General features: G+C 41.7%; 1 protein-coding gene across 3 annotated transcripts; it reads right to left on the reverse strand.

The window, feature by feature from the left end:
- EEF2K (eukaryotic elongation factor 2 kinase) lies at positions 1 to 27321 on the reverse strand. Of its 3 annotated transcripts, XM_058035439.1 has the most exons (19): positions 27238 to 27321; positions 22769 to 23090; positions 20892 to 20942; positions 19066 to 19166; positions 17433 to 17493; positions 16572 to 16609; positions 14251 to 14422; positions 12965 to 13114; positions 11346 to 11478; positions 10567 to 10694; positions 9979 to 10180; positions 9648 to 9700; positions 8834 to 8911; positions 7965 to 8027; positions 6566 to 6700; positions 4873 to 5061; positions 4373 to 4497; positions 3623 to 3801; positions 1 to 3005 (listed from the first exon to the last, which is right to left on the reverse strand). In XM_058035439.1, exons 2-19 carry the CDS (start codon positions 23009 to 23011, stop codon positions 2896 to 2898), a joined length of 2211 nt encoding a protein of 736 aa, XP_057891422.1. In that variant the 5' UTR covers positions 23012 to 23090; positions 27238 to 27321; the 3' UTR covers positions 1 to 2895. The 3 variants fall into 3 exon arrangements, with proteins under 3 accessions (XP_057891422.1, XP_057891423.1, XP_057891424.1); XM_058035440.1 differs by lacking the exon at positions 20892 to 20942; XM_058035441.1 differs by lacking the exon at positions 7965 to 8027.
- Positions 27322 to 27510: the final 189 nt, after the last annotated feature.

The following is a 27510-nucleotide window of genomic DNA, read 5'->3' on the forward strand; positions in this document are numbered from 1 at the left end:
GAAAAGTGACAAAAAGAACAATTTTATTTACTAGCCAGAATGAACCCAGAAAAGTGAATGAGAGGACTAAGTGATGCAGGCAAGCAGTATTTGCTGGTCTGACATACAAAGTCTTCCATCTCACTATCCTTACTCAAGAAATATTCCCACTGACATCTGGAAACACTGAACCCAGGTAAATTCTGGCAGGCTGAGCCTCAGATTTATTTTCACATTTTTAAAAAATACAGATTTTTATTTATTCATTGTGAATAGATTAAAAATACAGCATAAAGTAATATCATTGCAAAAGTCTTTAAAATATACAGTTTTTCCCTTCAAAAGAATGTCACAGAATAAGGTGTGAATATTTCTGTAAACAATTTCCATTTTCATATTATTGACAGTCCCATTTATTGTATGCTAAATCATCTGATACACCTTAGGACACAAGGTAGTCTTCATCACCAAAATTAATATTTGCAAATAAAAAATTAATTAATTTTGCACTGCATTGTGTGCACATTTATATACCAGATCTACACAGAGATGTCAGCAACTTTAGCATCTACTGAATTTAGCAAATTAAACTACACCAAAAAGTGTCAATAATTACACACTACATCCTTTGCATGCACATTTTGGACACTTTCAATCTCCTCCCTACACGGTTAGTGGTGTTGTCACACATGCTTCCTCCTCAAGGAAAATCTCAAAGATTTGGCATCACCACCTTATGAGGGAAACAAATACTTGTGTCTGATTTATATTTCCCACACTATATAGGTTCTGCACAAAACAGACCATGCAACTGTCTTCAGAGGTGAGGGGCTTCACCTTTCATTGACAGCTGACACCTTTATGCTATGAACTGAAATAGCAAAAAAGGCCACATCCCAGAGAGGCTTTAGGCATCTGAGGCAGAACTTTGGATAGGCACTGAAAACATTCATCTGAATTGCAGTTCTCTGGTTGTATTTCAGCATGTACAAAAAATATTAGATCCAAAAATCTGGTCATTTTAGTACCTCATTACCTAAGACCAGATGAGATCTAGAAATGAGAAACTCCTCCATTAATGAGTGAAGAACTTTGCCCTCACTCTCAAAACAAAAGAAAAAGGCCATGGGCACTGCTTTCCCACAACCTCTGCAATCTACAGCAAGAAGGTGCTGCCATGTGTTGCAAGGCTGCTCACAGTTACAGCTGCCTGGTGGTTACAGCACCAGCCAGAAGCACAATAACCAAGGGTCACTTTCCCTTCCCTCCTAGAAAGGATTCAAATTCTCCCTTAACCACCAGGAGCTCACCTCTTTCAGACAGTGGCAGTTGTTATTGACATCACCCTTGGATAATGTCTAAACAGCAATTCAAGATCCACTTGCCATGAAAAAGAGAAAATGGGAGCATAATTTGATTCCAGTGACAGGCACTTGCACAGGAAAGGAAGAACTGATTTCTGTTCCCTGAACAGCTTCTGCATTTTACAAGAAATTAATATTCTGCATGAGAGAAATCCTAATCAATTCTGCATCATCTCATGGCCTGCTTAGCTTTACACCTGCCTGGCTGAAGTGGTGAGCATCACAGGTCATTCAGCACTTCACAGGAGCTGCCCCTTGTGCACATCAATTTACACCTCAGGAGACTGCCAGGCCAAGGAGGCAGAAGCCTCCATCTTAAATCTCCTGCAAAATGACTGTCAACCACAACCAAGGAACAGGAACAGCTTCTGTACTATCCACACAGATGGCACAGCAGCTTGGGAATAAAAGACTGGATTTGAAGAAACTTATCTCTATGCAATGATAATTCAACCTCCACCAGGTATTTGTCCTCCCCTCACTGATTAGGATTAGGCAGAGAACACAAATTCAAGTGTTTTGGGGTAATACTGTTTTCCCTTTCTAACCAAAAACTCTTCTCTAAATAGTATTTGCAGATAAAATACCATTTAAAATATACTTAAACCATATAAATTGTTTTCTGTACATAGAAATAGGTGAATCAACATCTCCTAACCTCTTCAAACATCCATCTGGAAATGGTGGAAAACGTGTTCTCATTTTAAGTGAGATGATCTAGCTTCACTGAGATTTGAGATGCCCCTATAAAACTAACTTCAAATTACCCATATATTACAAATCTTGCTACTGTACATTATTGGAGAGATATAAGATCAGTAGACTTTTATACAAATAAAATTTTATATGGTGCAAAATGTGAAAATGAGAGAGGTAGCTGGATGCCTCACCTCATCAGGAACATGAATGATTTTCTAATGGTGTAATATGCAATGCTGGTAATGAATAAAACATTCCACCCTGAAAATCCTCACTGCCAATCTGAATCATCTCTCCTACCCTTCCCCAAACCAAGGATTCCACCTGAAATTCATTTGAGAATAAGTGTCCAACAATGTCAGCAAAATAGAATGGGACTACTTATTAACATCAGTAGCTGCATCCACAAACAGAAAATTTACGTTCATGTGCAAATTTGGTGAGATACACCAAAAATGATCAAGAAATGCTGACAATTTAGGAAAATGTTTTTCTGTATGTGGGGAGGACAAGAAAAATGTAAACAAATGGATCGTTTGCTGTGTAAAAAACAGGACATGTAAAACCTAAACAATAAGGCCTCGTTTTCTTTTGTCAAAAAACTAGGCCACTCAGTTCTAACAGTAAAAAAAAGTATAAAAGGTTCAAGTGTATTACAACTTTAAAACACAAACAGAAGTATGCTATGGCACCCTACATACTACTTACATTTAGATTTCTACCCTCAAAAAAATTATAAAACTAAAATATGAAAAAAAACCAACCTGGTAACATCACATAAAAATACATTTTGTAGCTGCAAATGCAGCAAGTCTATAACAAATTTATATACAAGAAGTGCTGAATTTCAGTGTCATTCTTCCATCATTGCCCAAGCCTCTTCTGCTTTTTGGTAGTACTGATTTGCCAGTCTGCCCTTCATGGCTTCCATGGCTGCTTCTGCTGCTTCTGTGTAAAGCTCACCTAGAGAGGAAACAGCATCAGTTATGTTGACAGAGTAAAGAAGGAATATGGCTTTAGCCTGAAGTAAATAAAGGACAAAAGGAGAAATGGAGGTCAAACTGCAGGGCCAGATGTAGGGGTGTGTTTTAACAGTGTCAGAGTTACAGCAGCTGGGAACCTGGCCTCTGCTCTTCAAGTTATACAGCTGGCTGCTGGTGGCTCCCCAGTCTATCTGGAAGGACTGCAAACAGGACCAGCCTGTAGGAGCCCCCCAGGACTCCTACAGGTTACACAGCAACTAAGAGAATGTTGTGTAGGGCCTGGGAATCATGGGTGTAGCTCAAACTACAAGCAGCAACCTGCAGCTCAGGGGAGTGACCAGAAGAGCAACCTCAGAGGGAGTGAAGGTGCCTGGCAGTGACTCAGTGTGCCACAGATTGGACCTGGCACCACCCACTACCCCATTGCTGCCAAGATCTCTTCTTTCACTGTTATCATCCTTGAGCACAATCAAATCTGAAGGTATTGACCCTCTCTATGTTTTGTAACAGCCGAAGCAAGAAATCTATTTTTGGGGCACATGCTGAGGGAGAAGGGAAGGAAAAGCAAGACTACAGATAACAGAAACAAGGCCTCACCTGATCTCTGGGGATCCTTATCCAGCTTGAACCCTCCCATCATTAACATCTCTGCCTCCCTGGCCAGGAGCAGGTACCGGGGCTCATCCTGGGTGCCATCATATTCACCTCCCTCGTCGTAGTCGGTCATGTTCAGCGCGGCGCTGTACCAGTGAAGTGCCTCCTTCCAATCCTGGGCCCTGAAGGCAAAAATAATTTCTGATGATGGCTCCCTTAAGAAACAAATGTACTTGGCATTGGAGATTCAGCATCCAATTTTGTACTGGCTTTTCAGGGCCTTAATGCTCTCCAAGAAAGTTAATGTTCTCATGGAGACTCACTAACTGCACTATGACATTAGGTGACCACAGCAAAATGAAGCTGGGGTCACTTTATGCAGGAATTACAGGAGAAAGTATCAGACTGAAGTGTTTTCCTGAACTCCAGAGTCTGAGCTTCATTATCAGCTGTATGGTTTTGGCATTTACATTTGTGAGAGCAACCAATTTAGAAAAAACCTCAAGTTGCAGAGTCTTGTTTCATAAATACTTTAAAATCAGTTATTTTGCACACTGAGAATTCTCAGTGAAGTTCAATTAGAAGTTTAATGTTATTTGACAGTGGGAAATTTAAAGAGTATCACTGTTGTGCAAAACAGAAAACTCACATAAATAACAAAGACATGCTAAAATACAAAAGCAGAAAAATCATTGCCCCAGCCTTGCCTCAGTGAAGTACCACCAAGTTAATCTACTTAGCCATGCACAGTACCTGTCTGCACCAAGATTTACACCTGTGTCATAGGCTCTTGCTACCAGAATCATGGAAGGCCGATCTCCAGCTTCTGCTGCTCTCAGCAAGTAATTAAATCCTTTATTTCTGTTCTCCTTTGTATCCTAGTAAAAAAAACAAAACCTTTAAAATGCATGCTTCTAAAACCATCCCTTTACCATTAAATGCAGTTTCTCAAAGTCAGCAAGTATTTAGTATGTCTGAGAAATTGGCACAGCCACAAGAAACAAAGCAGCTGAACAGTAGAGGTGGCTTCAAAAGCTTCCCAAAGGCATGCAGTAATTTGCTGGCAAAACCAGAAAAAGGCAGCATTTTTTTTTTTTGCTGCTTTGTCCAAATCCTTAATTACAAAGTAACCTATTTTCTCTGAAGAGGCTACAGAACACCTAACTATGGTTTTTGTGTCATCTCCATTTCCCGCTATTCTTTGTGATATTTTTACAATGGACCACAATTCTGCTTTTTGGCATCTCCCATACCTCGAGAGTGACCTCAGACAGAATGTGATGTGGCAGCTGTGAGCACATGAGGCCCAACCCAACGATGGCTTCCAGCTCCCCACAGTCTGCAGCGTGCTCCAGGTGGAATAGGGCTGACTCCCGATCCCACTCCTGCTCCTTCTCACAGAAGCGCCCGCCTTCATGGTAGCGAACCATGGCCAGGTGCACCTGCACACAATGGCACAGGAGAGACAGCATGAGGGATCTGAGCCTTCAAATCTGACACAGCATGAGGGACCTGACCCTTCAAATCTGACACAGCATGAGGGATCTGAGCCTTCAAATCCGACACAGCATGAGGGATCTGACCCTTCAAATCTGACACAGCATGAGGGATCTGACCCTTCAAATCTGACACAGCATGAGGGATCTGACTCTTCAAATCTGACACAGCATGAGGGATCTGACTCTTCAAATCTGACACAGCATGAGGTGGGAATCTGACCCTTCAAATCTGACACAGCATGAGGTAGGGATCTGAGCCTTCAAATCTGACACAGCATGAGGGATCTGACCCTTCAAATCTGACACAGCATGAGGGATTTGACCCTTCAAATCTGACACTGCATGAGGTGGCGATCTGACCCTTCAAATCTGACACAGCATGAGGGATCTGAGCCTTCAAATCTGACACAGCATGAGGTAGGGATCTGAGCCTTCAAATCTGACACAGCATGAGGTGGGAATCTGACCCTTCAAATCTGACACAGCATGAGGTGGGAATCTGACCCTTCAAAAGCCCTCTGCTCATACTTTACCAGGTTTTAGAGCTAAGTCCTGGAGTAAGAGGAGGCTCAGGGGAAACCTTAGGACTCTCTACAATTATCTGAAAGGAGATGGGGATCCATTCCAGCAAGATGGGGATCAGCAACTTCTCCCAAGCAGCTGGTGACAGGATGAGAGGACATAGCCTCGAGCTGCACCAGGGGAGGTTCAGGTTGGACATCAAGAAGATTCCTCCATAGGAAGGGCTGTTAAACATTGGAATGGACTGCCCAGGGAAGTGGTGGAATCACAGCTCCAGAATGTTTCTTTCCATTTCCAAGACAGAACTAGTCAGAGCACTTAGTGTTATGGTCTGGCTGACAAGGTGGTCATTGGACAGAGGCTGAACTTGATCATATTAGAGGTCTTTTCCAACCTAAAAGATTCTGTGAAAAACAAGTTTCTTCCAACATCAAAAGGTTTGAGAAAATGTAAGGCTTCCAGGATATTAACTAAGATTTACATCCTGTTTTAGGAGTGGGTTTAAGGCCATACATAACCCTAAACTTAATTCACATTTGAATTATCTGGAACAGTCTGGAGTAAAAAGAGTCAGTCCGTGCTCCCCATTTTCAGGAGCTCAGCTTTGCCTATGTGCAAGGTATGTGGGTTAGGCACAGCACACCCATCCCACTGTGTCCTTCCTGTGTGATGCCTCTGGAAATGCAGATGAACAACAGCAGGGTTCTTCCCAAAGGAACCCAGATGTTGCAAGGCCAAAAGCAGATGGAATTAATGGGTTCCTGAACTCTGATGCCCCTTATAAAACATGGGTAGGTGACAGAAAGGTATAGATGTGTTTTTTTTTAACTGCACAAATACATGCAAGCAGGGCAACACCTCTATGTAAGTAATAAATACAAGATATTCCTTGTTGGATAAAACAGTATCAGCAGACCCATCCCACCTTTCCAAGGACTGACTTCCCAATTTTCTTTTCAAGTTCCAGTGCATTGAGCCTCTGAATTTCTTGGGCAACACAGGACGGTCTGTGGATGTGGACTCTGGAAGAGTTGTAAAGATTCCACTTCTCCACACTGACCTGAAATACAAAATACACGATTATTTATATTCAAAATTAAAATTCCCATCCATATGAATTACCATCCAGGAATCAAAGCCTCTATTAATACTGTTACTTAGTAGTAAATACTGTATTTCAAAACACAGCTTTCAAAAGTCATGTTAGTAGCTGAATAATTGGTTATTACTCCTCATTAAAGAAATGGAGTAAACCCCTCTATTTCTAATCTGAACATCATCACTTTGAAGTATCATCTCAAAGTTCTGAATCAGAAGTTAGTTACACAAATAAGCAACTGAACAGTCACACTACAAGCACTGAAGTTATCCATGCACAAAAAAGGAGAAACCCATATTTTTCTGCCCAGAAATTCAGTTCCCAACACTTTAAATGCAGCTTGCATTCTAGAACTCTAGAAAAATGATATGTAACCATGCAGAAGATTACAGGCAGATACATGCACTGGCATTTCTCATGAAGAGCAAGCCAAATGAAGAAATTTTCGAACATAACGGATCGGTGGGAAACAGTAGCTGAAAACAATCCTATCACAATTAAGGCCTTTGCAGGTACACAGAGAAAACAAAACATGAAAGGCTGCTGGCACAGAACTTCAGTCTGTTAAAGCTGCTTCAATTTTCTGAAATAGGAATATATAATAATTAAAAGGAAATTCTGAAAATTGTATCTAAATAAATTATTAATTGTTGTCAAAGCTCTGTTTTTTCTTTCCTTTCACAGTAGTTATTTGTTTAAGCTTATAACCAAGACAAATTATCACAGAAGTTGTATTTTCTAAAAGCATACAAGGTCTGGTCTTTCCTAACTCAGGTGACAGCAGCTCTCTTCACTGTGTATCTGTTTCAAACACTGCATGTTTTTAAGAAATCATACAGGATATGATTTCAACTACAGAACAACTACATACAGGAGAGAATTCCAAAACTAAAGTGCAGAAAGGAAATATAATTTAGCTAGGTAGAAAATAAATTCACAGAGCTGTAAGTTTTTTTAAAGTGAAAAACCCATGCATAATCCTGAATTTATGACAGAGGTCAGCTACAGAGGTGACAATTTGTTTCACAGTACCTCTTTCACAAGAAAACAAAGACAAAACATAAAAGGAAGTAACAGAGTGGTAAGTTGATATTAATAAATTTCTGTAGCTGAAAAGGAAGGGGAACCAACATCTGGTTCAGTGATGTGGTTAGGTGGCAGGTAAGTGGAACAAAGGACAAGCAGAGCAGTAAACTCAGTCTGTGAACATTTCTGCTTTATTTACCCTTGCAGAGCTTCCCAAACTGTCTTCATCAGACTCCTGCCTCCGGTTGTTGTTTGAATGGCCCTACGTTGATGTAGAGATTTGCATCATTCAATTTGCAGCAACTGATGTGTGCCAGTCATGCCTCTAGACTACTCCTACTTCCACAATGAATAGTGACAGTGAATTTATAAAGACCAAAACTGTTTCCACTGGATCCATTTCTATCAGTGATATCACAATATATTAAGACATACCAAAATGATAAAGAACTTGGCACACACGGGCTTTAATCCCATAAGCAGGAGATGCCATGACAAATACCTTGCCAAAGGAGGTGACATAAGGAGGGCTATCTCCAGAAGCAGTATTCTCTTTCCTGTCTTCTAATTAAATATCTTGTAAAGATCTCCAGTTCAAAAACCATTTATTTAAAAATTTTAGAGGAGTAAGCAACTAACCCCCAGGAATTCTGAAATTCCATAGGTTCCTGACAACAACATTAAGTTCTGTAATATTTCAATCCATACAAAGTAGAGAAAGTAAATGAGTCTGAAAGCAGATATTTATGTATTCCACATGGCAAGAAGATGGCTATACATCCTAAATGCAATATGTAATACTTAAAAAACCCACACAACAACATCTAATCAAACACAATATTTTAAATTAAGCTAATTATTACAAATCATCTTTTTCCTGTAAGAGTGTCATTCCCAATATGAATAAGTAATTTTGCAACGTGGGGGAATTTCTTTGTTTCCTCTGTTTTCAGAGTCTAGATCAGGATTAGATCTAGATCAGGAAGGATAAAAAAGAAGATTCTCCTACAAAAGCAGTTTAAGTAAGAATAGGCTATACCAACTCTGCTATACCAGTCAGGTTCTTACCCTCTCTCTATGATCCAGATCTTCTGTCTCACTTCTCTTTTCACTGGGATACCCACTGTCTCCACCATTTTCAAAATCCTACAGGAGTCAAGAAAAGATCAGCATTAGCATTGTACTTTCTAAGGACCTCAGCTTGACATTTCTCACAGGGCAAATGGTTTGCTCTTTAAATGAAAAATACTGAATGGTTAGACTGGATGAAAATACTCCTCCTACCTCTGTTAGAAGGAGCAGGACTTAATGATACATAAAGTAGTCTAAGACTGTCTTCTCCCTTACATACATTAAAACAAATCAAGGACTTTCATATTTTATCAAATCAAGAATCCACTAAATATAGTTTTCAGCTTCAGTGATAAACCAGTAAGTGACAGCCCCTGGCACCAAGGCCCAGCACTGGAAAATGCCCATTGCAAACTTCCTGCACCTCCTCAGGCAAGGTTCTCTAACATTCCATGGTACCAATATCCAGAGACCTAATCCATAGGGATTCTTTAGCTTTAATACCATAGCAGCTGGGACAAGCACCCAAGACACAATATGCAGGCAGGGGAACAGGCACATGCTTTAAGTATCCATTAAAATGCACCAGATGCAAATGAATTTCTGGTGGCAAAATAATGAATACTAAAATATTAAGATAAAATGTTCTTCCTTTACTAGAAACAGCAAATACAGAGGTAACATGATCTGCAACAAGAGAAATAGGCAGGTACCTTTATGTGCTTTTACTGAACAAAACCTTTGAGAAGTTCTATAAAGAGACATTTTATTTGGCCACTGCAGCCTCATTTTCTGTTGGAAAGACACTCACCCTTTTGTTGTCAAGCTGATCCAAGTTATCTACTTCACTGAACACAGGCCAATCTAGGAGAAAAAAAAATACTTGCTGTTCTTACAAGGATAACATGCTTGAGAAAAAGCTCTAGGTATCCTCATTTTATTGCTGTTTTTTTCACAGAAGCATCTGTGCATTAATTATCTACATGGAAATATGTTCGGTTTTATTTCTGCTCAAAGAGGAGAGCTAGAAACTGTTCTGGACTAAATCAATGCTGTTGTGCTTAAAAACAAAGACAAAACCAAGGTAAGACAAGTGCAATGTTCAGGAACCCGCAGAGGTGATGTATGAGAGGCTCACTCACTAAGCATTTCCACCTTGTGGCTGTGAGGGGTTGCAGAGGAGGGCGAGCAGGGCAGGGAGTCAAAGGCCACATCACTCAGGCTCTCATCCCCGGAGGTTTCCGACAGGCGGAAGAGCAGCGGGGGGCGGCTCCCGGACACCGTCCGCACCCGGCGGCTGCCGCACCTCTCCTCTGTGCCACGGAGAATGGTCTGAGCAGACTCCTTGGGAAACAACGGGAAAGTCCTGTCAGTAATCCTTCGGTGAACTCTAAGCATGCTATACAAGCCAGTGTGAATGTTTATTAGCAGTCCTCTATAAATATACACAGGTATCCAGGAGTATTTGCTTTGAAAAGTTCTACACTGCAGCAAAATATCAAATCCTGACATTTTTACTTATTTAGGACTGAGTTTCATTCCAAGTGTTACATCAAGTCCCACTGCCATGAAAATCCACTGAAACTGAGATCAGTTTGCAACAAGCATCAAATCAGGTTTGTGAGATCCAAAATTTATAAATTATTTCAGCATTCTAAGATCTACTTGGTCCCAAATATGCACTGATTTCAAGGTTCCCTGTTAATTAAAATTTTTAATCAAACACTTACAAGCAATTTTTTATTATAATCCAAGGCATCTTTCTCTTTGGATGAAAGATCAAATGGTGCAAGCCCCATGCTTTTGCAGATGTTGTTGCAGAAATGAGAATGAAAGAACAAGGCCATACCTCGAACACCTAAGGCATTAAAAAAAGTTAAGGAAGGGTTTAGTCAAATTTTATATTACAATTTACTTACTAAAGCTGAAAGTCCCAAAGCTTTTCCTAAAAAACCAAGAGAGAGTGCTTCGTAGCCACCTAACCCACTCCCATTTCAACACCTGTAGGAACTTTTTACTCTTTCTGCACGAGAGAGTGAAAGAAGTGAGAAAAATCTTGGAAAGCTACATATGAACAAGATATAACAAAAACCTAATCCATCACTGAGAAATGTGCCTAAATTTAATCCTGCTTAAAAATCTCGTAGTGTCCTACGAACAACTTCACATATAGCAACTTGGAACTTCAAAAATACACAGTGCCTATCTCTGCATTCAGCTGTATCCACTCCTGCAATGTGGCAAGGAAATCAAAGGCTCTAATTATTGTTCTCACAATGTAAAAACTACATTACTTGTTTAGGAGCAGGCCAGGAGACAAGAGCCAAGATCAGCTCTCATTTTAAAACTGCCCTTATATGACAGCTGACCTGTACAGGACTCCTTACAACAGGACTTCCCCAGCTGACACCCCCAGAAATGTGTCAGCTCACCCAGTGCAGTGGTTACTCAGCAGAGCTGGGAAGAAAAGAGAAGCACCCCTTAGTGAAACAGAACCATTGATTTTTACCTAGGTTGCCATCTCCAAAATCTGTACCACTCTCTGTATGGATCTGAGGGTCTGTGTAAAGATCTCCAACTCCCTGGATGTCAACAACAATGAGCTGGTGTCCCGAGCGCTCAAAGGTGAAGTGACTGAAGGCCTGGAAAGAATTATACAAGATAACTGAGAACACTCTCCCTTCATCTACTGGAAACAGCAACACATATTACAACACTCTGATAAATGGGAAAAGATGTCTGATAACCCTATCAGTGAAATATAACTGGTATAAATATCATTATGGAAGCAGCAAGAGACCAAAAGCATGTATTATCCTGTCTCTCCAACCTGCTCCAACTTGCAGAGGATAAAAAGGCAAAGTGAAAAGCAGCAGTGGGCACAGGCAGGGGAAAGGAGATTCCTTAATTCCTCATTTTTGTACTAGAGATTGTTTTCCACTATAGTCTTCACCTTAGGTAGTGGGGAGCTGGCTGGCAGAGAGAAAAACAGTGGGCTCTGAATCCAGTGCAGAATAACTTCTGTATAAACATCCTGGCTGTGCCTGTGAATGTGCAAGCTCTGCATCTCTGGGACACTGCTTCCTTCTGCCAACAAGCATTAGCTTTGCCACCGTTTGGAGAAAGAGCCCATAAATAAATGTGAGCATCCAGACAAATTCTTCTTTCCCTTTGAGTGATCCCCCTGTATCTACATTTGTGTATCAGATAATGAAATGTACATTTGTGCTCTTGAAAAAACACATTTCAAGAATCAGCTACAAAAAGCCCTTCTCTTTAGAATAAAGCTGAGATATTAGGAATCTTCTGGGAAGGCCTCCAAAAAAGTGTTGCCAGGTCTGGAGGAGGTGACTGGTGGTGATAGACAAACATTTTAACTGCAGCAAATACCAGGGAACATTTTGTTCCCAACCTGTGAAAGCACAGCACTGATTCAGTGCACAAATGACAGCCCAGAACACAAATTCTCTGCTTACATTAAGCCTCATGACAAATACCTTAAAAACAGTGGGAAAAAATGTAAAGAACAAAGCTCCCAAGGCCCAGTAAAATACCTCTTTTTTATGTTGACCACTTTACATTTTTCAATAATATTTAAAATTTATTTTACAAGATCCAAGAATCACTTGAAATCTGTCCTTGTATTGCTATATGCAATCTCAGATTCAGCTATTCAGAGGCTGCAGCTAGAAAAACTGACATTTATATTTGCAAATGGACTAGATTTATTTACATGAGTTGGATACCAGCCACCTCTTGGGTATTACGTGAGGAACCAAAGGACTACACAGTACATAGCACATGAGAGATCTCTTCACTGCCTCAATATGAAGAAAGTTTGAAACATTCTGATGCCTGCAGTTATAATCAGAGTTAAAGGGCTTAAGGTTTCCAAATATTAACCCTGTTCAACTCAACTGTAATCAAATGAAATCCAATAAAGAAACACCCAGAACCTGAAAGAGCAGGCCCCAAGTAAGGGGCAGACAAACTGCAAATAGAGAAATTAATCTGGCATTGTACTGCAGAGCCTGCAGTTTCCTTTCTTGGCAGTAATGCAAGACCTCTGGAGAGAGCCCAGAAATTCTCTGCAGCAGACTCCATGGAAAGCATTAAACAAAGCCTCACTTGTGGAGTTAGACGAATGTTGTCATCTCGCACAAATCCAGAATTTGAGTTGTATTTGATGTATTTGCCCTCAATGTAATGTTCCAGATGAAAGAGAGGCTTTCCAGGCCTGTTCTTCATTTCTATAATACAGGTCTGCACTATATCCACCTGGGGAGGGAAAGAAGATAAACAGTCACTAACAGCATTCTGTCCTCAGATCAAAGTGTGTGTGAATCCTCCAGCTGTGAAAACTTTCCCAATGCAAGAATCTGAACAATTGCAAAGATCCTTCTGTTTAAAAAAGAGGTGAGATAAGAGTCATGTGCTTCTCGAGTTATTGGAGGAATTCCATAAATTAAAAGCAGTCACTTCAAAACAGCTCACATCTGCAACAAACCCCTCTGAAAAAATTCTTAGCAAGTGCTGGCTTTCTTTCTATTTTATCTTGTGGGTACCTTAAGAGTACTCTGCTAAGAGTTTGCACCCAGAGAGGAAAACATACAATCACTACTGCACAACTCAAAGAAATGCGTTTTCAGAGAAGGGCTGAGGGTATCTACTGTTCAGCTATCTCTGTATCCTGCCTCACCTTCTCCTGTGCCACACACATTCCTAAAGCAGAAACCATCACGACTCTCACTCTACTTATATACTTTCTCCAAAATGACATTTAAAACTTCTAGATTTGTAAATTCCTCTCTGTGTGCTTCACTGTAGACCTCACCTTGCCGTTAGGAGACAGGTAGTAACAGCATAGTAGTAACAGCTCCTCATAGGGGAGGTATTGCAAATATCCCCCATATCAAAATCACTAATTTTGGCCATTAAAATTGCTAAGGCTTCCAGCAGGCTTCCAGCTCTTTTCAAAAATCATTGCTAGTTACATGTTTGGGTGGGTGTAGAAGATTTAAGCATCTACCCTGGAGCATTAACAGTTAAGTGCTTGCTGAGACTGCTGCTGGCAAAAAAACCTATAACATCTCTGGTTATCACAAAAGCAGCTGGGCACACATCAAAGAGAGCAATACAAAGATAATTTTATTTTGGATTTCAGTCAACAGCTAAGGACAGTCAGACATTGACAAACACACAGCCCCTAGTCTTGGAAATATAAAGCAATTTCTGTATTTACTCCACTCAAAATCAGCTATAGTTTAACAGAAAACATAGAAGGGCAAAAGAATCTATCCAAGCATTTAAATGTGATGGAATGTGAACAAATAATTCCCTCTAAATTATGTCTGAAAACTAACCCAACAGAAGAACAACACTGCATTTTTGCTTAGCAAGATCTTTGAATGCACCTGTTTCGGTGGCTTGTGCCGGTTGTACTCTTCTCCCCAGAGTTTTGCTTCCATCTGCAGTCGGACATCCTCAAAATAAACATCCCTGCTCACACTCTCTATGTATTGCTTGGCAACATAATTATAGGCACCTTTCCAGTTCTGAGTGTGTAAGAAGTTGGACAGCTTTTTTCTGAAAGACAAATCAATTGTTGGTGAAAGGAACCCCAAGGATTTTAATTCAATTTTTCCCATTTCCTTGTCTGCATGGACAGAGCCAGGCTCCAAGATGAGCATCACCCTCACTCATTTACCAGGTATTTCACCTGAAATGTGAAGCACAGGAAAGGGAGAAGGGAAAAGGAAACATCCCATGGGAATGGCTGGGACGTGCCAAACTGTTTGGTTTAGCTGCAGCTACTTGTGCTCTGAACTTTCTCCTTTTTTCAATCCCTTTCCCTTCCTGTTCCTCTCCAACCTGGAGTATGAAGGGTTGGTGCCTTGTCAATAACCTGTTCTAATGTCAACAATTATTTTATGCAGAAATTACCAGGGAGTGGCCTTTCAAACATGAACTGAGAAACCTCTCCTTGGACAAAAGCAATCTGCTGCTTCTCAACACACAGCAGTGACTGCTCAGTAACCCACATACTCCCAGAAGGAAAACTGCACCTGACAGTTGTCATGATGCAGCTTTTCCCTTTTGTTGATATGCAAATCTTTAATCCACGGATCCCTCCAAAGCAGGGGGGCTGAGGCAGGGGGTGTGGCAGCGTGTAGCACAGGAAAACTTTGATAAGAAAGGATCTGCTGGCTGCCAACAAATGCATTAGGCAGGTGCTTTAATTAGTAGCAGCACCCAAACACTCAACCCTTCCCCCTTGTTCTTCTTCCTCTCCCTGCCAAGAACTTGAAGCAGAGGTCCTGGTAGAGGGGACACTCTACAGGCAAAGCAAATTCATGCTGCCTGTCCTCCCACAGGGATGGGCACACAGTCACAGCAACAGAGGCCTTGGAAAGAATCAACAAGGAAATGAGGTAAGAATTCCAGCCAGATCCCAAATCTTCCCAGTTCTTCAAGGAACTCACTCCTCTCCACAAAACAAGCCAGCTCATGTTTTTCTAAAGCCAATATCCTCACAGTGGTTCATTAGGCCATGGGCAGCTGTCTTAACTAAAAACTTGCAGAGTAAAAATCTAGGAGAGAGCTCCAGATGGGAAATATCCCTGTACCACTGACACACATGGGAAACCCAGCAGTAGGAAGCTGACATTCAAGTTATGCTTTTTTAGTACCAGAGGTTAAGGCAAAACTGCTAACAAATTTCTGTTTATGGCATTACTCAAAATATTGTGTAATGGGGAGTTTGGTTAATAACAAGAACTGAAAGCAATGTCAGCAGGCTGAGATTTGTTATTTCCTAGGCTTCATTCACCACTGTATCCAGCTGGGTTTGCAGGAACAGAGCCACCAGCATGAACTGATACTGAAATGCCAAAGCCAAACTGGAGCAGTGTGGAGTTACTTTTCTTCTTTTTTGCTCAAGTTCAAAACATTGTATTTCCTTCTTTCAGGAGTTTCTATCTTTCTAGAGCTGAAACCACACGTGAAGTGCAGTTTCTCTGGATTCCACATGTGGGAAGAAGGGGGAATGTTTTTAAACACACACTCCCTGACATTTTCCAGGAAACATTTATTTCCAGAGCATGGAAGAGGTGGGGTAATCTCTTAGCACACACCAATTTATAGCTGGATGCTGATCCCCACAATAACATTTGATAACACTCTCCAAGGAAGGAAAAGTTCCTCCTCAGTCTCCCCCCACACTTTATCTTTCTGGGAAGCACAACTGTTAGTGTTCAAGTTCTGCCTTCAGAACATGAACATGTATATGTGATGCAAAGCAAGCTTAGGAGGATAACCTTCTTTACCAATGGAGGCTTTTCCAGTTGAGACTGCACCAACCAGACATTCATTCTTTTTTCTGTGCCTAACTATAGGCCTCAAGTTGGTCTCCAGGCTGCACACACCTATGACGTCACATCAAATTTTAAGATATTTTAGCACACAAGGAACACAGAAATTAAGTGGCTGTTACTATACTTTCATGAATATTTTCCCTCCCAGGGATGGCTGAACTACAACATTCAGAGGACATTCTCCTTTCTGAACCCCACTCCCTGCAGGTGGAGTCACACAAACTGGGATAAACCCCTCAGCAAAGCCTTTTAGAAAGGACTAGAGCTTTACACAATTTCCACTACATTTAAGTGAAATTCCAGCCACCACAGAAAAAAATACTGCAAGGAGGCCAACAAAGATGAAGTGGGCAGATACTCACGTTCTGAAACACTCTCGCATTGCTCCACGGCCAAAAGGCTGGGGAAAAGAAAAGAACAAAAACCCAGCATTGCCATTTCCACAAAGTTCATTTCTACCCAGTAAGAGACACAACCATGACTTTCCCTTTATACCATGCAGAAAGCAGTTTTCAAACAGGCTCTACAGAAATATTTCCTCAAGGAAAAGTGAAAACCATTGGTAGGGTAAGCAGGTGTCTAGGGAAAAGGCATTTGGATAAACTCTCCCTACCAATATCCCATAGAGAAGAAATGCTATGTCTTTTAAATAAACTATTTAAATTCTCTCCCCAGCTGGGATTCAGCTCTATGTGACTGCCTAAAGAAGCTTCACAGACCTCAAGCTCTCTGCATTTAGACTTTTGTAGATGTGCCAACAAGAGCATCATCTCCCCAGATGCCAGACAGCCAGCAACACAGAGCAAGGCAACCCCAACACACAACCCACCCCAGGACTTAACTGGGAAAGGACAGTGCCTGCTACCCTCACATACAGAAAATTCAGTTGGTTTTCATTCTAACAACAGAAATTATTTGGGAGCACACAAAATAGCAGGACTGCTGCCAGGCAGGGAAATTATGCCAGAAGGAAATGGGAGGGGTGACATGGAAGGGAAATCACTGGGAATGGAACAAATGCCTCATGTTGCTGACAGGGAAGGTCTGACTCCATTTTCTACTCTATTCTGGAGAGAAGGATACAAAGAAAAAGAGGTTGGTGAAAAGAATTACACTGAGACTCCAAAATTTCTATAAGGAAAACATGTTGCTGCCACTACTAAGGAACAGAAAGGAAATGACAAACTTGCTGTTAGTAAACATGAAGGACAGCGTGATCTTACTTGAGAAGCCATCTTGATAAGGACTTCATCTTCAACCCAGTCCCCAGTAACAGCATTGTACCTGCAAAATCAGGAGATATCTCAGAAGAATGCAAAGGGAACCCAAATCCTCTCATTTCCAGCACCAATACTTCCTTATCTGTAACTGACTCTGGAAAGTGCTGCTGCCACTCCCACACAAAAGCTTCCAGTCTTGCCACTACACTCTGGCCCTCCTCATTTTGGGCAGGCAAGGAGAAACACATTTAGCTCTTTGAAGAGACACTGAACACTGCTGTCAATGAACAGACTCTAAAGCAGAACCTGAACTTCTGTTACACTACAGATCAGGCTGTATCTGCTTTGAAGTTAAACCCCCTCTGTGATGCCTGGGCAGCACACTGGGGGCACAAAGGGCCTCACCAAGCTCTACACACTGGACAGGTTGTCTCTCCCAACCCTGAGCTTGCATAAGCCTGGTTCTGGCTGGATATTTGCCTTGGGGCTGTGAAGAATGCGAGCAGCACCAGCTGTGAGACACAGTGGGGCCAGGAACTGCCCAACACTGCACTGAGGGAGGAGCAAGTCCCTGCACAACCCTGTGACAATACAAAGAGTACAACTGTGGCTCTTCCCCACCCCCTGAACAGTGAAAGCCACACTGGGAACCACAGCAGCTGAGTCATCAACACATGATTGTTTCCAGCCTGGTTCCCCCAACCTGCACAGAGGAATTCATGCATGCAGACGCCCCATATTCTCACTTAGACATTATCTGTATATACACCCCAGTTTGCAGCAAAGAAAGAGGTAAAAACAAGAGTATCAGAGGTATCTCTTTTTAACAGGACATTGAGTAGCCCTAAACTAAATTATCACTAATTTGTATTTTAAAATATGCAAACTATTTCAGGACTGTGTGGCTGACCAAGGACAGATGCAGTCTATGGGGAAGAGCAGCACTGCATGACTGGTATGGGGTTGGAAGGGGAGGCTCCCCAAACACTGATGCTAAGTGGTGATTAAGTGGCCTCTAACCCCTAACCCTTCCTCCCAGAAACCTGTGTCAGTACAGTAAATATTTTGGCAAAGCTCATGTTAAAGCACTGAATCCAGTTCCAGGGCCAAACTCCCTTTTAGCACACAGACCACACTGAGCTATTCTGGGCTTTATAAGGATTGAAATTCCAGCCACATTTGTGGCAACAATACTGCCTGGAGTAGCAAAATTGAAACTGCTATTTTGGGAAAGTTGTGGGGGGCTATTTTGCATACTTATTTTAAATAGTTTGGGAAAGAAAGCTTCCTCTTAGTTGGGACTAATTTCCTTATTAGATTACATTTATGGCATTAACAAATCAACCAGAAAATACTTTTCAGCCTTGTTTCCTGTCTACACAGTGGAAGTCCTAGATACTCCTTAAATGGAAGAGAAAGTGTGACAATGGTTTGCTGAAAGGTTTATTTTTGATGATGTGCAGTATTTATGTATTCCTGGGAGATTGAGTTAAGACCCACTCACTTTGGGCATCATGAAAGCTCTGCAGCCAGATATTCTGTCTGAATTTCTTCAGTCAGATATTTACAGACTCAGCCCTTGCACAAACCAGCAGTCCTACTGAACATCAGCACCCAGAGCAGGAGACCCACAGACCTGTAACGAGTGGCGTGCTCCGTCTCAACGTCCTCCAGATGAAATTCTGCCCAGGGATCAGGCATGTGCTTGGCTTTCTCAATAGCATGCTTCCAGGTTTCCTGAAGAAGGTACAGATTGGCACTTTATTTATAATCAGCAGCAGCTCACAAAACCAGCACTTTCTAGAGCACATCAGGATCTCAATGCAATGGAGATGTGCAACCACACAAGCCCCCAAAGCACTGCTCAGAGCAGGGACCAAGTAGTAGCAAAGACAACTCTGACATTTTAATAATTTAAATTATAATGAAACTCAGTTCAGATATATCAAGCATAGATTTCAGTTCAATTTGCATCACTGAAAAGTTACTGAGAACAGAGCTGGCACTGTCTATACCAGATACAATTTACAAAACCTGTGGTAATTTGCAGATATCTCTAACATGCTCTGCAAATGGCAGCAAGGCACACCCAGATGATATTAATTCACTTTTTCTGTTTTGATTTTTAGCTTTTCATATGTAGCAGCATATGCTGGTTTTGCATGCATAAGAGTAAGTATAAAAAAGTGCATTGAAGATAAAATCAGTATGGATAAAGTAAGAAGTTATGTGAACCCCAGGGTCCCAGACTGTGCTCAGTATGAGAAAGAAGAAATTAGAAGGTTGTAAAAATTGATTATTATAACAATTCCAGACAAGTAGCTATTTCAATGTTCACCAAGTCAAGAGGAAAATATCAAAGAGTACAGTCTCTCTCTACCAGCCAATTTGGATGCTTTATTCTTAACATTTTGTTCTCCCTCTCTTATATTGTATACTTCCAAGAAAACTGGAGATATGATCCTGTGATGTGCCAAATGCCTTCTGCAAAGTGAGCAGGAGAAAAAGCACTCTGCACCCTGCCAATAAAGAAGTATTGAGCTCTGAGATGTTATTACTGCCTCTCTGACTGAACTCCAAGTGTGCAGAAACAGTAACTTTTAAAATTTTGTGATTATTTTGTTTTTTATCTTCAGGAATTAAAATTAGTCCTTTTTATTAAAAAATAGATTTAAAATTTGCATCAGCAATGGCATCAAGGAAGGTTTTGAAGCAGCTAAGCTTTAAATGTTCATGTTTATTCTGAATTTCAGCTTTAACCATGCATACCTTGCAAACAATTTAAATGCACCCCTTTCTGACAATAACACAGAATGAAAACAATACTACATTAAAGAAAATTACTTTAAAGGACTTGTTGAGAAAGATTTTTTACATGTTTCATAAGAAAATGAAGTTGCCTCAGGTCATGCAATGACAGCTCATATGGACCTGAGAATTTGCATACTTAAATACCTATGAGAGAAATAAGGAGAGACAGCAACAAGAACTGCTTGGTTGATCAGCTGTATCAAAATGTTCTTGGGCAGATTCCCTCTCCAAGAGGTGATTTGTGTTCATGTTAGATGATAATTTAAATAAGTTAATTACTTGTGCTTGATCTCTTGAGGTGTTTTGTACAAAACACCTCATCTAATATCCTAATCTTCAAACAAACACCAGTTGGATTTCATGGAAATGGTGCTAACAGTGCAGTTTTTCTCCTGCTGGAGGCATATGGCTGCCACACAGTGAAATTTCAGGGTAGAGAACACAGGATGGGTATTATTCCATTTAACAGGTACCTCTTCTAGTTTTGACTTGATGACTCTTATGGGCTGAGGCAGTCAGTCCTCCCAAACAATAAAATAATGAACAAAAAAAAAAATCAAAGGAAATAAAAAAAAAAAAAACAGCAAAACCAAACCAAAAAATCAAAATGCATCTATTAGATATGGTGTTGACATTTTCTTTTGAACCTACCCGACCATGGTCAACCACAGAGCCATGCTTAGAACGATGTTGTGTGTCATTCTAAAGGATCCATGAGAGACATGAAAGCAGGAAAATACATGTGATAAGACAAATGATTGACAAAGAGTCTTGGTTCTCTTTGTTAGTAAAAAAACCCCAAAAAATTCCAGTTAAAAGCCACTCTTCCATTTATATTCCCAACTGAAGTTCCTTCTTAGAACACCTGTGAAGAAACCTATTGAGGTAAGTTGGTAATTTTTTTATTTGGAAAGTATTGCTTATTAACTAGCTAATTACACATTGCTGAGTCCTGTTAAAGCAGAGAGTTAATTTAAAAAATAGAGTTTAAAACATAGAGTTAACTCTCTATCTGGCTCTGCCTTTCATTATCAGTGGCCCACAATCCCTTTAGCTTTGAGGTCTGGCAGGCAGACTCTGCTAGGCCAGGCTGTGGTTCAGGATGCCATCAGCCCATCAGCCCTGCCTGCTTCACTGTGCTGGAAATCACCAGCCCTGCAGCTTCAACAGGACATGGACACTGGCTTGCTCCACATCTCAACACAAAGCATTTTATCTGTAATAGGAGCTACAGTTCCAAACTAGACATTGTAGAGACCAAAACATGGGTACAAACATTCTGCAGAAGCAAAATGACAGCTGAGGAAGGAGGAATTAACTGCAATTTCTGAAGTCCTTATCAGTTTTATCTCAGACTGCATGAGTCAGAAATTGCACTGCAGACCCAGAGGCAAGTGTTGAGTACATGTTAAAATGTACACACAAATGAAGACTAAGCTCCCTACCAAGTCTTAACTTGCTCAGTTTAGCATACACCAACATCTGTTCCATCTCTATACTAAGCTTTTGCTCCTCATCTTAGGCATATGTACCTTTTAATGTTTCTATTAACTAGCTTTGGCAAAAATGTTCCTGCAGACGAGCCAGCTTCACTTCCAAAGTGTTACTCACTATGTTATCTGACTGAAATAATCCCCAGTATTTTTTCACAATTAAAGCATGCATTAGGCATAACTGAGATTTTAGAGTATCTATGAAATAAATGTTAATATCTAAAATAAGAAATGTGTTAATAAAAGACATTAAATATAGGAAAATCTAAGAGACATGCCAGTTTAGCATGTAAACACAAATAACAAAACACAAACTGTGTTTATTTAGGAAATGTAAGTTACAGAGTGGATGTCACTTGAGGCTCCATTGCCTGGCCTGATCTGTGTGAAGGGAGCTGAGTGAAAAAGGAACACTGCCAAGGAAGCACCAGTACAGCCCCTCTGACCTCCCTGCAATGCTGCAGCTGCTGCTCATCCCAAAAAGGTCAGACACTGCTTGTGCACACTGTCAGGAGCTACTGCCAGGGTGATGCCTCAGGCCCAAGCATGAAAGTGTCAACATGTCAAAAGCTCCCTAAGAAGGAGCTATAACATAAAAACTTACCATTACAATTTTATAATTTACAATTTTATTTGTCCAACTAAAAATATCACAGACTAGCAAAATTCATAATAAGTTATCTTCTGACAGGCCCCAATTTTTCTTACACCATCTTGTGTGCATCTTGTAATACATCTTGTATTATCTTTTGAATCTCCCAGTCAACATACTGCATTGCAAATGGTTTGATCCTAATGGCAGTGAATTTTCTCCTGGACTGAGTGGAGGAAGATCCCCCACTAAACTGAAAGGGACAGTAAGCAATTCCATGGCAGTGTCAGACTATTGGCTTAATGGAATTAACTGCAGGTCTGGAAAAAAAAGATGAGTATCTTAATTGAAAAGTGTTAGTTACAAGAGATGAAGCAGTTAGAAAATGTCTCATGCCAAGTAAGTAAAACAAAACCTTAATGAAGGCTGGAGCCAATACTCACCTTAAAGCTAAAGCTTCTGGGAGAAGAGCTTGAGCTGTACTGCTCAGTTTTTGCTAAGCTGCTGTAATAATTATCTACTTTGGTATTGGCAGACTTGTTAGAAACTGGATCATCAGTTATTGGGCAGATAAAATAATTGTCTTCATCATCACTATCAGCACCAAGATAATTCCCAGAGTCCACTGCAGTTGGTCTGGCATTGTCAATGCCTTCCATACGAAAAATCAGGTCCTCGTCTGCCATGTCTGCAGGAGGTTGGCTCAGCTCCTGCCAGGACTGGAACACACACCACTCCAATGCACATACAAACAGGGGCAAAAAGCTGGGTGAGAGGAGAAAAGGAGAAAGTTGTTATTAAAAGAACAAATAATGCATGACACTGATGCCAGCACACTGGCAGAAAAGAAATATATTTGCATCTGGCCATGTAAAAGTAATCCTCAAGTACCTACATGTAGTTTTGACACCTCTGCTGGAGCTGCTGAGAAGCAACATTCTGGCTTTAAACTGCTACAGGACAGAGAAGATCCTAAGAAGGAACCTGGTATCCTTGGTTATCTCCTCCTCCAAATGTCTTTATTCTTCCTTACATGAAATGCTGAGTTTCACAAGAATAGTTTTAGAAACTTGAGAGAGTTTTACCTCAATCACCACAGTCAAATTTTCAAATCTTTTCAGGACAAGTCTTCTCAAGGATATTGTGCACAAATTATCAGTCAAATGAATTAGACAGTAAAGAACAACACAGAAAAAATTTCCACCATCCACAAGACTTAGGTTGGCTTTTAGCTTACATACAGCCAATGGCCCACAGGTTGCTGAAAATGTAACACACTGCAGAAAAATGAGGTGGAGGAATGAATAAAGCCCTTGGAAGAGGTGGAAGTTTACACAGATACTCTGGAAATACTGGCATGTACAAAATAAAGGATTAGTCAGAATACTCAAAATTTGGCCTTGATGCTTGCTGAGCAACAGGATTTAATTTAAAACAGACACTTCTAAGTGTCACATTGTTTAGTTCTTTACCCACCCAGCAAAATTAGGGATTTTCATACAGCTAGTTTAATAAAACAACCACACACCAAGGTTTTCAGTTTTGCTTTACAGTTATTCCTCAGCCCTTTGCATTTTCAGTTTTCTTTCTGCATGAAACAGGAAGATGAATAGACTCCTACAGAAGTATTCATAGCTGCTGACCTCACTCCCCAGTTACTGAGAAAGTGGTCACCACAGAAACAGTGCCTTAACAAGAGGCAGACTTCACCAGCAGCATTATTTTGCTGGTTACTGCTCTTCTGATGGGGGCAGCATTCCCACACTTCAGGCAGCAACTCCAGCACTCCATCAGGCAGCAGCTGCTCTGGAACACCACTGCTGCAGGAGGGGTCAGCCAGCTCCCCTCACTGCACTGGAGCAGCTCTGGAGGGCTCACCTGCTCCTCCAGCAAAGAGCACGGGGAGCTGCCAGCTCTGGGAAGGGGCAGCAGCACACACCTGGCAGGGAAAGGTGTCACTGTACTCACACACACCTGGAGGGGGGAAGGTGTCACTGCACACACACCTGGGAGGAAAAGGTGTCACTGCACACACACACACCTGGCAGGGGGGAAGGTGTCACTGCACACACACCTGGGAGGAAAAGGTGTCACTGCACACACACCTGGCAGGCAGGAAGGTGTCACTGCACACACACCTGGAAGGTGTCACTGCACACACACCTGGAAGGGGAAGGCATCCTCAGCTGCCTCTGCCGTTTCACTGTGATGGTCTCTCCAGTGTGCTCTGAGTGCTGGAGAGCCCCCAGAGCCTGTCACACACACAGCCAGCAGCTGGCACATGATGGCTCAAGGACGTGACTAATCCAGGACATGCCAGAGCACTGGACAGCCCCATTACACCCTGGGCTGTCCTGCACTCCCTTCTGCTGTCACACATCAGCAGATCCATGGGGCTCAGGACAGCCTGAGAGGCAGCAGCAATGTGGGTTTGTGCAGCAGGGACTGCAAACATTCTGATTTCTGTGACTTGTGTAAATGAAATATCACCACACAGTTTCTATTTAAAATCAGTTTCTATTTAAAGCTAATGGTGTTTATGAAAGTCTCTTGGTTTTTCTTGGAATCATAGTTCTTGTAAAGTACTTGTGATGTTTAATTTGGGAGTGTATGTACCAATAATCATCCTCACATAAAATGCTCTTTAAAACAGAATTCAATAACCACATTTTGAATTATACAAACACTGCTCTAAACCTCACAGTTTGCTTGACAAAAACCCTTATAAAAAGCCTGAGCTTCATCCCAAGAGTTATATTCTGTGCTTTTGCATTATAGCACAGATGTTGTACTACATAGGAATTTCTATTACTACTGCTGTTGTTTTGATAATTTAATCTTTAATATCCATTACAGAAGCATTCCTAAGGCTAAACAACAAGGAGAGTGAGACTGCACTAAACCAAGCCTGCCAGCCTGCATTATCACACACAACCTGTAATTTTAACTACCCACTCCAACCCACTTTGAAAATTTATTCCATTTTTTATCAACCTTGTACTACGTGATTCAAAATGCAGATAATTTAAAATACAGTTCTTAATCTGCTCTACTCTGTATTTATTTTTGTTTTTCCTTCTCTTGGCTTTATTTCCAAGAGGCACACGGTCAGGAGGGGCAGGTGAGTGGCAAGGACAACATGCAAATATGTGAACACAGATAAACAGCAGGGAAAATTCACATCACAGGGCTGCTAAAGCATGACTTGTTTCTTGTGGGTGTCTGTTGCTACAAAGCACTGCTGGGTTTAGTGAGACTCTTGGCCAGGGTTCTACAGTGGCCTCAGCATCTAAACCTGCCTTAATTCATCCCAAAGGGCTGAGTGATAGAAACACTACAGTCAGCAAAAGAGGGGACAACTGGAGCATCTCCATTTCCTTCTAATTCACTGTTTCAGCTCAGATACAGCCCCCTGCAACTCCTTAGGACAGGACAGGGAGGCAGGAACTGCCCTGCAACAGAATCCCAGCTTGTCTTGTGGAGAAGCATTAAAGCAACCATGACCCAGCTCTCCCTGGTATAATACTAAATCCCTTTTGGTTTAATACCATATCAGTTAAAGCCATTTAACAGGATACCTGTAAGAGTAACAAATAGGTTTTTTTCTTAAAAGAGAGAAGTCACCTTTCAGATTAACATTCTTTTAAACTCCAGATACAAAATTTAAGTTAAGCAACTATACAGACTATGCACCCTAAAAAGTATTATCACCCTTATGAGATACAGACCCAAAGCTACATAAACTTGTCCAGAACAATCCCACTAGCTATGTAATATCCTGTAGCATATTGCAGAATTATGTGCTTTCCAAACACCCTACTGACCCCTGCAAAGTAAATGTCTAGTCTCATCTGCACCACACACTGCAAGAAAACAGGTTTGGTGAGTCCAGGTAAGAGCTGTGATAAAAAAACAAGATAAAAAACCCCAGAGATATCTCAACTTGCTGTCCATCTTTGAAAACCTTGTCTTACCAAAGACAGATTTCTAATGAGAAGCCTTTAACACAGGTCCCTTCCAGCGTATCATTATTGCAAACACCACGGCACAAATCCCATTCAGCTTGCCTGCAAGCACAGCTGGGATAATTATTTTATTAGCCTGAGTGTTAGAGAGCAACAATGCAAAATTCATGAAGCAAAGGCTGAGTTCAACTGCACCAGCTCGGAATACGAAGCATTTGAGACAAAACCCTGTGCAAGGAAACACAGCACGGCTGCAAACACACCAATGGCTTTTAGAGCTGCAGGCAGCGAGGCGCAAGAACAGCCCTTCCCACTGAAATCCATCCAAACAGCAAATAAACACTACGGTAAGAGCATCCAAAACACGGGGCTTGAAAAGGACACAAAAGGAACTTCCAAGATAACTTTAAAATATCCTTCCATTGCCATTAATAGACCTTTCATTTCAACTGGCTTTAAATACTCTACACAATTAGCTACCGCTGACTTTTTGCAGGTATTTGCTCAGTTCCCCACGTTGTTAATTAACTCCATGCTTTATGCGCATTGAGGTATTTGAAGTATTCTCTGAACGCGAACCGTCCTGGAGCCGTCCCAAGCTGTCAGGGCGGACTCAGCCCCACACACAGCAGCTGTTCCACGGTCACACACAGCACTTAGCACTTTTAAACTGCCTAAGCACCAAATTATGCGCACTGTCGTGGAAACATAAATGGACGAAAAGCCAACCTTCAGGTGTGAGCACAGCACTGCTGCCCAATGCCACACACCAGGTTATTTTTGGGCCCGTGCAGAAGCTTGCCCGCCGGCCTTTCGCAGGCTCTGACCACTCCAGCGATCGTCATTTTCCGCAATTAAAAACGCCCTTCCCGCGCTTCCCGCCGCGGGCGGCGCTCAGGCAGCTCCCACCGCCGCCGGGCCAGGCCCCGCACCGCGACGGCACCTACCGGCTTAGGAGAGCCCAGATCCGCCGTGCAACCCGGTACGGAGCAATCCCACAGACCCCGCACCGCGCTCCAGCTGCCGCCCTGCTAAGGGAAGGCAGGCGGTGGGAGGAGAAGCCGACTCGCTGAGGGGAGGGAGGAGGCGGGAGCCGGGCAGCGGGGCCGCCCCTCACCGCCCGCCGTCCTGCCAAGGCACCGCCCCCGCTCCCTCAGCGGGCGCCTGGCGCGCCGCCTCACAGCGCTACGGCGCTGGGACCCTGCCATGTGCTTTATTCC

This window comes from Melospiza georgiana, chromosome 16 (genome assembly GCF_028018845.1).
Source record: "Melospiza georgiana isolate bMelGeo1 chromosome 16, bMelGeo1.pri, whole genome shotgun sequence".
In the NCBI taxonomy this organism is placed as follows: domain Eukaryota; kingdom Metazoa; phylum Chordata; class Aves; order Passeriformes; family Passerellidae; genus Melospiza; species Melospiza georgiana.

What these genes read in the sequence shown, in the direction of transcription:
- EEF2K (XM_058035439.1), bottom strand. Translation starts at nt 23,011, where the DNA reads ATGGCAGACGAGGACCTGATTTTTCGTATGGAAGGCATTGACAATGCC. An exon ending in GAGCACGCCACTCGTTACAG is followed by an intron (nt 17,494 to 19,065) that starts GTCTGTGGGTCT and finishes CTGATTTTGCAG; the next exon opens with GTACAATGCTGTTACTGGGG. An exon ending in TAAGGATCCCCAGAGATCAG is followed by an intron (nt 3,006 to 3,622) that starts GTGAGGCCTTGT and finishes TTTCCTCTCTAG; the next exon opens with GTGAGCTTTACACAGAAGCA.